At 37.3% G+C, this 13,118-nt stretch overlaps 3 protein-coding genes across 4 annotated transcripts; 2 read left to right on the top strand and 1 right to left on the bottom strand.

Annotated features, from left to right (window-relative positions):
* Positions 1-1,292: 1,292 nt before the first annotated feature.
* On the top strand, positions 1,293-5,003 carry LOC108950568. The gene is made up of 8 exons (XM_026839443.1): positions 1,293-2,114; positions 2,482-2,655; positions 3,029-3,142; positions 3,203-3,342; positions 3,774-3,901; positions 4,366-4,452; positions 4,654-4,774; positions 4,832-5,003. The coding sequence occupies exons 1-8, from the start codon at positions 1,908-1,910 to the stop codon at positions 4,893-4,895; spliced, it is 1,035 nt and encodes a 344-aa protein (XP_026695244.1). The 5' UTR covers positions 1,293-1,907; the 3' UTR covers positions 4,896-5,003.
* Positions 5,004-5,069: 66 nt separating this feature from the next.
* Positions 5,070-8,886, top strand: LOC100183355 (putative tRNA pseudouridine synthase Pus10). The gene is made up of 6 exons (XM_002122749.4): positions 5,070-5,618; positions 6,316-6,479; positions 6,867-7,061; positions 7,493-7,571; positions 7,797-8,018; positions 8,341-8,886. Exons 1-6 carry the CDS (start codon positions 5,160-5,162, stop codon positions 8,767-8,769), a joined length of 1,548 nt encoding a protein of 515 aa, XP_002122785.1. The 5' UTR covers positions 5,070-5,159; the 3' UTR covers positions 8,770-8,886.
* A 316-nt stretch (positions 8,887-9,202) lies between these two features.
* Positions 9,203-13,062, bottom strand: LOC100181012 (1,4-alpha-glucan-branching enzyme-like). 2 transcript variants are annotated; one of them, XM_026839442.1, is made up of 14 exons: positions 12,502-13,062; positions 12,276-12,442; positions 12,097-12,206; positions 11,897-12,028; positions 11,605-11,831; positions 11,326-11,535; positions 11,150-11,268; positions 10,937-11,073; positions 10,781-10,879; positions 10,585-10,695; positions 10,150-10,497; positions 9,959-10,089; positions 9,743-9,860; positions 9,203-9,671 (listed from the first exon to the last, which is right to left on the bottom strand). In XM_026839442.1, the coding sequence occupies exons 1-14, from the start codon at positions 12,687-12,689 to the stop codon at positions 9,345-9,347; spliced, it is 2,424 nt and encodes an 807-aa protein (XP_026695243.1). In that variant the 5' UTR covers positions 12,690-13,062; the 3' UTR covers positions 9,203-9,344. The 2 variants fall into 2 exon arrangements, with proteins under 2 accessions (XP_026695243.1, XP_026695242.1); XM_026839441.1 differs by having other exon boundaries at positions 10,937-11,076; positions 12,502-13,061.
* Positions 13,063-13,118: the final 56 nt, after the last annotated feature.

Raw genomic sequence — 13,118 nt, 5'->3', positions numbered from 1 at the left:
CGCTTCTTCTTTCTAACGACACCGAGATTGCTATTTTAGCCTTACTATAACTTGAGATATTAAATTTCAAAGAGAAGTAGTTTCTTTTATTCGAGGGGGGGAGTCGACTTCACTAGGTGCAGCGACGATGGAATCGGTCTATGAATAATACGCTAAAAGTGGGTGTTGCGAAAGTATTAATAAATCAAAAACTAGAGGCGGTATTACCCCAATTTTTTAATATGTTCTGCATGTTGCTATACATCAACGTGTGTTAAAGTTTTGTTAATTTTTATTGGCGATTTTATTATTTTATTGCGTGTCAAACTTTGATAAACTTTGACGGCCCACCCAACTAAAAGTACTTTGATTATTTAATATATTTTTTGATACGTAATTGAAGTGTCGCTTCTTCTTTCCAACGACACCAAGATTGCTGCTCCAGGTGTACCATAACCCGGGATATTTAATAATATATGATATATTTACTAATATATGATTTTTATGGGGAAATACCGTTACGGTCCAATGATTTTCTTTTTTCCTTTTTTAGTCTCTCGTTTTTTCTATAGGCAAGGGGGGGAGGATTCCTCACTAGCACCAAATGTTTAAACATTAAACTAGATCTAGCTTTCTGTAGTTTGTATTGTCGTACACAAAAATAGATTTATAACAGGTAAAAGGTACTGTTTGTATAAAAAATGTTCTACATTGTGACCAAACTAACTAAAATACATGGTAAACACAAGCACGTGCAAGTTACGCTAAAATACATGGATGTTCGTCCTTCGTACAACACACAATATATGTAAACACAAAACAAGTCGGTTATGTGCACAGAAATAAAAAGGAGTAGAACGCGCAACTGCCCAAAACGGTGATATATTCTTTTTTCTATTCACGTGACCGCCAACTCCGTCCCCATTTCCCTTCGTCTTCATTGTAAAAGATAGGCGCATAGTATTTTTGGAAGGTTTTAGCTGTTTATTTTAAAAACTACACCAACTATTCAAGTTTATTAGGCCAGTTTAGTTATTTAGTAGGTTAACGCTTACAGTTTACCACTTGTTTAAAAAATGTAATTATTTAAAAAAATTAATTAAAAATTTCAAACAAAAGGTTTGTTAGAAATATATATATATTAGAAAATTGTTGTTTTAAACTATAACTTTAACTTAAGTCAAAAAACGAAGAAAAACTACATAAAACGTCATCGACTCCATTGACTACAATAGTAAACGGGAACGACCCGCGAAAGAGAGAGAGTGTATCATCCTCTCGCCTTTGCCGACATTGGAGATGCGCCTTCTATTCTTTTTTATTTCTGTGGTTATGTGGGAAAAACGTCAACACCACAGGCAACCACTTGTGTAGATGGCGGTAAAGAGCCGAACATTTCTATTAGGGCCTAGAAATACTGGTATTTCTTCGCATAAGAGAATATGGAGAGTTAAAATGATCGTGAACGACAAGATTGTTGTCGTAGGCCAAACCACAATGCGGCGAAGTGATAAAATCTACAATGACATGTATCTGCGGAAACTTCAATTTCTGCTGGAGGTTGGCTATAGAACCGCATCATTATATCGACCAAGCATGAATTTTTGTGTCGTTTTTCCGTCTAGTGCAGCCCATTAGAATTTACAAACGGTTTGCTGAGAAACGAAGGTGGCATTAACATATTTTTTTCACATATGTTACGCCCATATGTCAGTTTGTTTGGCCCGTCCCCTTTTGTTGTAGAAACACAATAGACAACAAACAAAGAAACATTTGAGGATACAATATCTGATATGGGATGCGAACAACTTCTAATATTCGCATTCTCAATTGAGTTGTGGCCAATAGTTATGAGCTCTTATAAGCAATACTATAGGATATTACGCGGGTAACTGTACTGCGTGCTGTACGTGGACCAGGGAAGCATCATGGCACAGGAAAAATCGAACGACAGTAAACCTGGAAACAGTCTTCTGATTAGTGCAGTAAAAATGTCAGTGTTAGCAGTGCTTCATATAGCATCGTGGGCGTCGTGCGTTGTTTTGGGGTCGTCGGTACTTTGGATTCGAATACAAGAAGATTTACAGGCAACATTTTTTGGCATTGCTGGTGTTTCTATATGGTGTTCAGTCCCTGTACGTATATAGCAACCTATTTTATAGATTGTGCAAAATAACTGAATGAACGACGGCCGTTAAATGGGTGCTGTTCTGTTTTACACCCCTCGTGCCAGCTCACGGGTTTCGATGTGTTAGTTTGTAGGTAATTATTTAAAGTTTTTTTTCTTTTTTTTACAATATGGCCAATAACTTTGACAACCCATTAGTGAGCACTAGATTGGAGCAATTTCCGATTAGTCTCTTGCCCAAGGACACATACGCCCACAATGGTAGCAGCGACAAACCTTGAACCCATTACCTCTCACTTAGAGGCAGACGGCGCACTATATAACCACTTTGCCACGGCGCAAAAATAACGGTAGCTGCAAACCTTTTATTTTAGTTCATAGTTACGGGAATAAATTGCATCGCCACGAGTAAATCTCAAACGATACGAAGCATTTCTTGGCTCGTGCTGTGGGCAACAATCAGTACTATCTTCGCATTTGTTTTATTGATCTACTCGACCTTTGCAATTGCGTTTGAGGCACCGCTGGCATCCAATCGACACCAAAAGGTTTGTCAGTGGAAAACGCCTTCCGTCTTGTTTCGAGTTATTTGAATTTAAAATATGCTTACAATTTTACAGTATGAGAGCCTATAGTGAAATCAACAATGTAGGGTGAGGAAGATGGGACCCCTTTTCATTCTATTTTTTTCAGTTCAAGTAAGTAGTAACAACGAACATTTAAAGAACTATAAACCAGTGTCCTCGCGACCATGGCCTACTTAATGTATATTGAGTTGGCCATGTCACGACTACCATGGACCTTTGTTAATTGTTTAAAACACCAACCGGATATTTAAATACTATATGTGCTAAAGGTGTCCCGTTTCCCCCACCCGTATGTTAAAATGAAGAAAATACCAAACTTAAACCATTATTGCAGTTGATTATCGCCGCTATTACAGCATTTATTTCATTTCTTGAACTAATAGCATCCGTGACGTCATTCCTTCTTGGTCATCACGTGATTGGATGGAATTGCAGTTTTTCGTCCAAGGTTTTTATGCAACATTTACATATCGATCGCGAGTACTCTTTTTACATATACTTTTTTCAGGTAGGGCCGAAAATGCGCGCAGTCAACGGCAATATTCGTTCCGCCAGACTGGACGGGATCGGAGACTCAGAAGTCGGTCTCGTCACAGTAATGGCTTTGCCACCTCGGGAGGCGGCGGAGTTGTTTCTTGCAATGTACAGGTGAAATGCTAATGCAATTTAATGGATACAGTAGAAGACTGAATACATTTTTTCACCTATAAAGATACCCATTAAATGCAACGCTATAGGTTGATTGTTTTTTAAACAAATATATAGTAGCGTGGGGAAAGATGGGACACCTTTTAACCCTGTTTTCTCGTCCCATTTAGTAGTAAACAAAAAAAAACGTTTAAATAATTATAAAACTATATCCACACGACTCCCATAGACTATTCATAATTGTTTAAACACGATCAGGATATTCGGATATTATATGCTAAAGGAGTATAACTGTAGTGATACTATATAATTGTAATGAAACTATATTCTGTCCATTGTCGTAGGTGTTAGCGATTTTTAAAGAAAATTGCGATAAATTTGATTCAAACTTGCATTTGGTGTGTTATATAAATTCCTTTAACTTTTTTCAGGCCGTTTCTTGGCAATAATTTCCAAGCAGGTATGCAGCCTGCTGGTGGTGACTTTCTTTCTGCAGAACCTCAAGGAGTACCTTATGATAATTTTCCCAGCGAACGGAGACAGCACCATTCCCATGCCGGTATGTTTGTATCAAATAACTCGTTGTTTTATATTGTTTTATTCATATAGTAGGGTGGGGGGGACGGGACTCCTTTATCACATAATATCCAAATATTCTGATGTTTTAAACAATTTACAACGGTCTATGGTAGTCGTGAGGATACAGGTTTATGATTCTTGAATGCTCGTTTTTGCTATATACTAAATGGGACAAGAAAGTATACAGTAGGATGGGGGAAGATGGGACACCTCCTAACTCCTATTTCTCGTCCCATTGAGTAGTAAACAGAGAACATTCAAAGAATTATAAAACTATATCACATCGACTTTCAAAGACCGTTGTAAATTAATTAAAATACGATTAGGATATTTGGATAATAGGTACGTGCTAAAGGTGTCCCATCTTCCCCTACCCTACTATATAATGAAAAGATATCTTATCTCCCCAACCCTATACAATATATTTTAACTTTTATGTTTCAGATGAAAGACGGCGAAGAAGGAAACATCATAAACGACAGCAAGGAATCAGGCAGGAACCATCTGACGCTGAGATCATACTTAATGCTGGTAGGCTAATCTTATATTTCGACTTAGAGCTGTACCTTTTATTGACTGATTATTAGAAGTCAAAACCTGTACATAAAATGATAGGGAGTCTCTGAAACATCTCACCGTGGTAACCGACGTTTACACCTTTCAGCGCGTAACCGATTTTCTTATACAGTTCCTATTAAATTAATGCAAGACCTATTTACGGGTTAATTACAGGTTTTATTCCGGAGGGAAGTGGGTCAAATAATGAAGAAAACGACAGCGCACAGGAGATGCAGACGCATGAAAAAGTGAGCAAAAACAGTTCCGAACGAAGAGACGGACTGCCTTCAAAAAAGTATTTCTTATATAAACACATTTTTAAAACGAATTTATTAATTTGTTTAATAAATAGAAAAGGGGCTAGCAGCGGAGATTACGGAGACATTCAAGCGCAAGAAGTTGCTAAACATTCATGACCAAGAGAAAACTAAGCATACTTTCTTGTTTTGTAATTTGACAGCTATTTTTTACCGTTAATATAAGATTATATTTTTATTGGGCAAAAACGGGGAATAAATAAATGGAATGCTTGTCGTTTTTATGCCAGGAGAAAAAGAAAAAAAGAAAATTAATTTAATGGCAGAATTTCCCACGTGACTTCGCACTCGGTATTGGTTGTTTAAGTGTTCACATGTGTTTGGAATAATTCAAGTACAGCATAGATACGAGTAACCAGAGCAATGGAATCTGTCTGTGAAAGCAAAACCATTTGCGCATTAGCATTAAAGTACTGCCCCAGGTGTATAGCGAGGTTACTGCGATTTGAACGACCTATCTTGCTTAAAAACGACCTGGAAATAGTAACGTTACTGGAGCAAAAATTTGACGTGCAATTGTCAGAACCAATATCGAAAAATGGGAACGGTCAGACAGAAACCGACGAAAAGCAATGCAATGGTAAATTAACGAACGACACAGACTGTCATGCGTGTCTCGGTATCTTAAGATCCAGTTTTGTTACACAATGTGCTGATTTGGTGTTAAAAAAAGTGGAAAAAAGCTCCTATAAATTCGATTGCTATCAACTGCTATATTTCTTGCCGATCCAGCTAATAGCATTTACAAAGCAAAGCATTGAAGATTTTAAAAATATTGCTTCGGGAGAAACTGACATTTATGAAGTAAAAGAACTCTTTAAAGTGAGTATAGCACATTTAAAAATATTTAATGACATTCAAGATTCTACCGTATAGTCTTATCTGTCAGACTTCTTGCGTACGACAGGGATGGTATTCTTTATTGGTTGTCTCGTTTTTTTAACTATTGGTTGCTATGTTTTTTTAACTATTACTTGCGCTGTTTTTTTAGTCCGCCGACTAAAATTTAGTCGGTGGTTTTATCACATATAGTCGACCGACTAAGTTTCTGTGCATTACTTATTACAGAAGTAAGTCTGTCAAATTTATCGACTAAAATTTTAATCAGCCACTAAAACAGCAAAGTCGAACTTAGGCAGCAAATAGTTCAGTCGATAGCCGAGAATGCTATCCCAGGAGTTCTGCTAAGATGTGGGCTATAGTGTTTTAATATTAAGATTAATATTAAAGCTAATTGGTCACCTGTTTCGAACCTATGCTGTATAGGTTTTACCATTTAATTTCATTATCACTTATTTATAGCGTAGATGTCCTAGGATTTTGCATAAAATAAAATATATATATATAAATATTTTTTTTATATAACTTATATATATATACAAATTAAATAGTTCAAAAATAGTTTAAAATCTACGCATTTTGCGCATTTTGCGCATTTTGAGTGTAGGCTATCATTTTAACAAATAAATTCAGTCTTGGGCTTTAAATTAAATACAATTTGTGGCATTAATGGTTTTAGGTTCTATTGGAACCCCTAGTAACTGACAGACTGAAGTGCAAACGCGTACACGAGGCTTCTATGGAGATATCTCTGCATGTAAAGCATGAACAGAGTGAAGTAAATCTTCTGCCTGAAATTCGCAAGAAAATTCCAAAACAAAAAGATAATCGAAGAAATAGAAGGTAAATTTTTTATTTTATACAACTTATTGGTTGTTTATTAGAACTTGCCTAAAATTAAACAACGTAACATTTCAAAACTCAGGTTAATTTTTAACTTGAATACAAAAAAACAGTTTGCACTAATTTTTGCTGTTTGAATGGTTATGTTAATTTATTTTATTTATTTAAGCATTGGGAAGGCCTATCCCATTTTAACCCATTTCAAAGTATTAAGACATAAAATTAAATCAATGTTATTTTAAAACTTAGGTTAATTTAAATTTGATCACAATTAACCGCTTAAGTTTTGCTTTTTAAATGGTTATGTTAATTTATTTTATTTATTTAGGCATTTATTATCATGTTCCAACCCCCTTGAAAGTAAAAGTATCCTGTTTTTATTTTCAGAAATTTCTATGCAAAACAGCCTAAGACTGAAGAGCAACCTAAGACTGAAGAGCCCCCTATCACCATTGCTCAGTTAAACTCTGCACTAAGTAACATGTCAAATGATGAGATAAACATTTTGTGCGAAAATTACAAAACGCCTTGTACTTTGGATCAAATTGGACTTTTCCATACACCAGTATTTGTGGCTGGCAGGTTTGTATTAAATACTACCAGCTTTATCATACACTCTAGCCGGCGTCGTAGCACAGTTGGTTAGTGCGGCTGCCTCTAACCCACAGTTAATGGGTTTAAGGCTACCATTGTGGGCGTATGTGTCCTTGGGCAAAACACTTATTGGCAATTGCTCCAACCCAGTGGTCACTAATGGGTTGTCCAAATTATCAGATATTTCATACTGTTGATGTAACCCTGTTAAAAATTAAATTTTTCTAAACAGGATATTTTGCCAACAAGAGTATTAATCTTATGTTTATTGTTTCTGTTTGCCGGGTCTAGTAAAACTTGTCACAAACTTTTTGACTACTTTCATTTCCTTAAAAATCAATTTCAACTCTATTTTTTCTTCCAAAACCTCGCTTTTACAATGTCTGTATTTTTGGCAACTAATCACTATTTCCCCTCAGATACAACAAGTACAGTCGCACATTGCCACAAACTCCATGGATATTGGATGGTAAGCGCAAACTTGAGAGCTCTGTTCAGGTATATTTATATTTATGTATATATAATATATATATATTTTTTTTTTTTATTTGCCATTTTTTCTGTATTGAAGTTTTTTTTATTTTATAATTACCGAATGCAACGACAAAATAGAATGAAACAGTGTCCCACCTTTCCCCACCCTCTTATATTTCATACACCTTGTGCAATGTACTTTACTTGTAATTTTAATTTTTAGATCTATTTAAAATTTTCTCAAAACAGGAGCTAATCTCTGGATCTGTGGAGCTAAAATTTGGAGCAGATCGGAGCAACTTTTCCTCCTCCGGAAGAGAGGATGTAGATGTGAGGATGCTGGGAAGAGGAAGACCTTTCATCCTTGAACTGATAGACCCCCGCATCTCAACTTGCAGCACAGATGAGATGAAAGATCTTCAAACAAAGATAAATTCATCTACGGATCTGGTTCGTGTAAGAGATCTCCAGGTAAGTGCTCGTTTTGACTTTTTTAATGTATTTTTTTCTTTGTTTGCAAAGATTAATGTAGTTTATATTTTTGTTCAAGAATTTTTACCTTTTTGTTGTAATTTTTGTTTTTTTCTGAGACATATAATACAGTAGTTTTACTTTGTATTTTATCTGAGACATAATGTGGTGGTTTTTTAGCCCTATCACCTAACCTGCTAGGTTTTAAATTATTTTTAGCTGCGAAATAAACTAAAAATATGACTTAATTATTGCGACGCACCAAATATTTGTGACTGTAAACGGGCATGACAATTGATGTGGCTTTTTTTTCATATCAAAGATCGTCGAAAAAAGCGACTGCAAAACTTTGAAACAAGGAGAAGAAGAAAAGACAAAGTCATATTCTGCTTTATGCTGTTTTCTTGACACGCCGGGTCAGGAAACTATAGAAAAACTAGAATTACTGCGCCAAAAAAACGGGGTAATCGTGTACCAAAACACCCCTATTCGTGTTCTACACCGGCGCCCGCTCGCCTCGAGACCACGGTGTATTCACACCATGGTTGCAGATAGGTTAACAGACAGTGAACCTCGGCTGTTTAAGTTACGGCTGTGTACGCAGGCCGGGACGTACGTTAAAGAGTTTGTTCATGGTGATTTTGGACGCACCAGTCCTAGCCTGCGCGACTTGGTTGGAGCAGAAGTCGACATACTATGCCTGGACGTAGATTCAGTCGACGTTAAATGGCCACCAGTTGTACCAGAGTGAAAAGCTGTGATTTAACTGCATGACAATCTGGTTTGGCCAGCGTTTAAGTTCATTATACCCACTCCTAATGCATAAATGCAGTAGTCGGTGTATGGTTTATTGGTGTTACGACAGTACACAACCACACCAAAAATGTACGGTAAGTAAGATGTAGTAGGAGCCGCAGAAAGTTTCAACCTCATTTTAGTTCTATATTTTTAAGCCGGGGTACTTCGTTTTGAATTAGTTTAGCAAAATCTAAAATGACAACAATAAGATTTTATTCAGTTTAATATAGATTAGTTCCATCAGAATTCGCCTCTGTGTCTGCTTTTTTAAATCTCCTAAACTATACAGTCAGTCAAGTTCTGCACTCCGCTAGTTTACTAGGAGTGAAAATGGCTGTTGTATTGAATACTTTACTTCATAAACCGAAACAGTTAACATAAGTCCGTAAGTTCCTCATTTCGTTTATTTCACATTAACATATATAAGGCATCGAACAACTAACTACACAAGAACAAGACCACACACATCTACACACAAAGACGCGTATTCTACAACTAAAGAGTCTTCAGGTTTTGGCACGAATGTTTCTACCAGTATTGCTGACGAATGTTGTATCCATGACCTTGGTTGGAGTATCCGTCGCTGCAAGATCGTCGGTTAAAATCTTGACTATATGCACCACTGTTGTAATCCTTGCCGTATGTTCCACTCGTGAATCGGCATGCGTCGTCATATCTCGACGATCCACTGTGACGTTCGATGTCAAATCGAACATTTCGGCTGCAACCAGGAGTTGAATCATTTTGGCCTGAGCCGTAGGAATTGCAAACGTTGTTGCCACTGTTGCCGTACCTGCTTCCGTGTGCGAGGTTGGAAAGAGAAAGAACCAAAGCTGATCTTGAAGGCAAGTAGATCTATAGTACAGATAACCAATTAAGTTAACAAATGTGCGAGGATTCAAAATCACTTGGTAAATATATCTTACCATCATTGAATTAGGGAAGTTGTCGTAGTGACCAGTCTTGGCGTGGAATTCAACATTGGGTTGGTTTCTGCTGTGACCACCGAAGTAACGATCATCAGTATCCAACACGATTTTGTAGCTGGATAATATTTTAGGTTACAACAATATTCGGTAAATACATTGCTTGTATAATACATGCATGCAGAAATGATTTGCGTATATAGTCATGTAGGCTACCTTCCGAATCGTTCAACTGGGATTCTGTAATCTGGATAACTCTTCGTTGGGTGAAAGTTAAAGGCGAAAATAAGTCCAGCACGTTCGAACACGAACACCTTGTCGCTTTCCTGTGCTCGAGTCACTACAGCCTGTTATGTGGAAAGTTGTTAGATATCAAATTAATGAAGATGTCGTTTAAAATAATGTACCTGGTTTGATTTCAACCATCCGTATCGCTCTTCTGTCCTGTTCATAGCTCGGTCGAATCGGTTTAGAAATTTGTATCTGAGTTGTTGGTTGTCAGCCAGATGAAACTGCCTTCGAGCGAGTTGGTAGCTGTCATTATTTGAAGGGGAAGGAAGCTCAACCCAGTCAGGATGGCCAAACTCATTCCCTATAAAGTTTAGAAATCCTTGTCCAGCAAACGCGTGAGTAAATAACCGAGTCAGCTTGTACAGACTCAACCCACGATCTAAACATGGAGTCAACTGTTGTGATTCCGACATTGACGAATCTCCGATCAATTTACGACTCATTGTCATCCGACCAACTTCGTTCTGAAAAATACAAGAAGTGGATTAAAACAATCAATGTAAAATAAAACACACTAATATTCATCTTGTGACACATATTTCTCAACACACCTGTTCGTGATGTTCTGTAAACATGATTCGTTTTTCTTCGACTCGATTTTCTCTGATTATTTGTCTGATGAAATGCATATTCCAATCTTCGTCTCGTGTATCACTGAATAACTATAAACACGCCGTCTGGTTATAGGCTACAACTGTTACGAAGCTAAAAGCTATTGAGTAAAATGCGCGGCTGTTAGGGACAAACCTTTGCCCAGACATTTGCAGCATCTTTAGAAAGCCTGTAGTCGAATCCAAGTCCTCCTTCGCTCACGGGTCTGCAAAGGGCTGGCATACCTGGTACATTCTGTATTTGAAAAGGTTAGGAATCTTCGCTCAAACAAGCTTAGATTAAAGTGCTTACCTCAGCAATGGTGATCACGTTCGGGTAGAAATTGTGAAGCATATCGTTCATCAACATGATGTAAGCCAAACCGTCAGTTTTCATTTGCATACCGAAGTATTGGGAGTCTTGATTACCTCGGAAAGAAGATTGTTGAACTACTGAGAAAAATCAAATTTTAGACTAAAAACTTCGCTTTAATTAATATAATAACATCACATGCAGAATCCATACCATGTTTGGACGAGTCATGGAAGATCATTGATGACATTCCGTTGAATCTGAAGCCATCAACGTGATACTCGTTGACGTAAAACCGCAATTGAGACATAAGGAATCGAAGAGTTTCCCATCTGTAAAATTTATATTGGTTTTACTTAACAATATTTTCGTTTAAAATTATCGCATACTTTTTGTAATCGAAAATCCTGGTATCATGTTCGTTGTTAAAACCTCTAGCTCCTTCTTCAAAGAAGCAAGCCTCCGTTCCGTCAAACATGTTCAATCCATCCAGAACGTTCTTAGATGCCTCTCCGTGCATAACGTCAACCATCACATAGATGCCCATTCCATGAGCAGTCTGTACAAGCTCTTTGAATTCTTCAGGCGTTCCGTATCGACTGAATTATTACATGCGTTAATAAACTGCTATGATTTGTTTAAGTTCGTTAGATGATTTCTGTTATTACCTGGAGGTGGCAAAGTAGTTGGTGACTTGGTATCCCCAACTTGGGTAGTAGGAATGTTCGATCACAGCCATGAGAAGAAGCGAGTTGTATCCCTGATCCCGGATGCGAGGGAGGATGTTTGATGTAAAGTGACGGTAAGTGGAAACTTCACAACGATCGGATGCGATTCCAATGTGTGCTTCGTAGATACGAAGACGATCCGGTTTGTTTGGTCGTGTATGAGTGATCTGCGGAAGCAAACACCGTTAGAACAAGAAAGCTAATCATGCACGTCACTACAATAAATTCAGACCTGTACTCGTTGTGACGAAGGAGGATTCCAGAACCTCCATTTGAATCCTTGGTTGCCCTCACGTTGAACAACATACTTGGCCCATGGAGAAATTCGTTCGATTCTTTGGTTGTCTTTCGTTTCGATAACGATCTGTACAGAAGTTCATATAAAATACCAGCAGCTTCAACATATGTGTCATAATTACTTCATAAACTTACCTTAAGCTCACTGCAGTGACGAATAGCACATGATCCGTCTCGGTTTGGAGGAATAAAGAGTTCCCATTTACCGAACCCGATCTCCCGATATTGAATAAGATTCCAATTATCTGTCGAACAATTTATATCATACAACTATTTTTTTCTTTACAAGCCAATGATTTCAGAACGGATCTTACTGAATTCTCCTTTCAGATAAACAGCTTTCGCGTTTGGAATCCATTCCATGCATCTTACTCCTCCGTCCTCCGTCATCATCACCCCGAATTCCTTGTGTCCCTGAGTAAATCGCTCCAAACCCTCCTCCCTTTCAATCGACATCTTAGTCTTCTCGAACATTCCATATCTTGAACAAAACCCTTCAGTTAGCGAAATATAACACGATTTATTATCTATCACACTTACCTTGCCCGAATGTCGTCTTCGTACACTCGAAGCTGAGGATAGCTACGGAAAAGATTCTCAATAGCGGGAACTCCGCACTGCTGCATAACTTGGTTGTTGTAGCTTGAGCATTCCATGATGATAAGAAGCAAAGTTGTCTTGAAGCCGATGATACTTTGATTGAAGCTTGAATTGAATGATAATGTCATATCGTCTCGATCTACCCTTTTATAGCCGAAATAGACTAATCTCTTTACAATTAAATCCTTTTGAATTACATGCGAAAGGAAGTTTTAATTACAAGACATGTTTTTATTACTACAAATCGTATCTGGCTTGAATGTAATTTACCATGCACCAATGGTATTGATGTGCTCTAATAATTTGACAGCTGATTAAAAATTCCCATTGTAACAATTCGCTTTTTCAAGTTAACACTTCTAATTAATTTTACAAATAAAATTATACTATACTTTAATATAGCATGTACGTATTTTCGCTGTCGTGGCCATGGTCTGCTTTTATGACGGTGTGTGCGTTTTAAAATCTTAAGTTATATAGTAGGGTAGGACACCTTTAGCACATAATGTCCCATCTCCCCCCACCCTACAATATACAGCCTACTATTACCATAGGAT

The sequence above is a fragment of the Ciona intestinalis genome, unplaced genomic scaffold (assembly GCF_000224145.3).
Source record: "Ciona intestinalis unplaced genomic scaffold, KH HT000270.1, whole genome shotgun sequence".
In the NCBI taxonomy this organism is placed as follows: Eukaryota; Metazoa; Chordata; class Ascidiacea; order Phlebobranchia; family Cionidae; genus Ciona; species Ciona intestinalis.
This window is presented reverse-complemented; position numbering and strand designations above follow the sequence as displayed.

Bases quoted from the DNA above. Each gene is read 5' to 3' on its own strand.
- LOC108950568 (XM_026839443.1), top strand. From the start codon at position 1,908: ATGGCACAGGAAAAATCGAACGACAGTAAACCTGGAAACAGTCTTCTG. The intron at 2,115-2,481 runs GTACGTATATAG...CTTTTATTTTAG, and splicing joins CTATATGGTGTTCAGTCCCT to TTCATAGTTACGGGAATAAA. The intron at 3,343-3,773 runs GTGAAATGCTAA...AACTTTTTTCAG, and splicing joins TTGTTTCTTGCAATGTACAG to GCCGTTTCTTGGCAATAATT.
- LOC100181012 (XM_026839441.1), bottom strand. From the start codon at position 12,689: ATGACATTATCATTCAATTCAAGCTTCAATCAAAGTATCATCGGCTTC. The intron at 11,832-11,896 runs GTCTGAATTTAT...TTGCTTCCGCAG, and splicing joins CTTCGTCACAACGAGTACAG to ATCACTCATACACGACCAAA. The intron at 11,269-11,325 runs GTATGCGATAAT...TAAATTTTACAG, and splicing joins AGGATTTTCGATTACAAAAA to ATGGGAAACTCTTCGATTCC.
- LOC100183355 (XM_002122749.4), top strand. From the start codon at position 5,160: ATGGAATCTGTCTGTGAAAGCAAAACCATTTGCGCATTAGCATTAAAG. The intron at 7,572-7,796 runs GTATATTTATAT...TTCTCAAAACAG, and splicing joins AACTTGAGAGCTCTGTTCAG to GAGCTAATCTCTGGATCTGT. The intron at 8,019-8,340 runs GTAAGTGCTCGT...TTCATATCAAAG, and splicing joins TTCGTGTAAGAGATCTCCAG to ATCGTCGAAAAAAGCGACTG.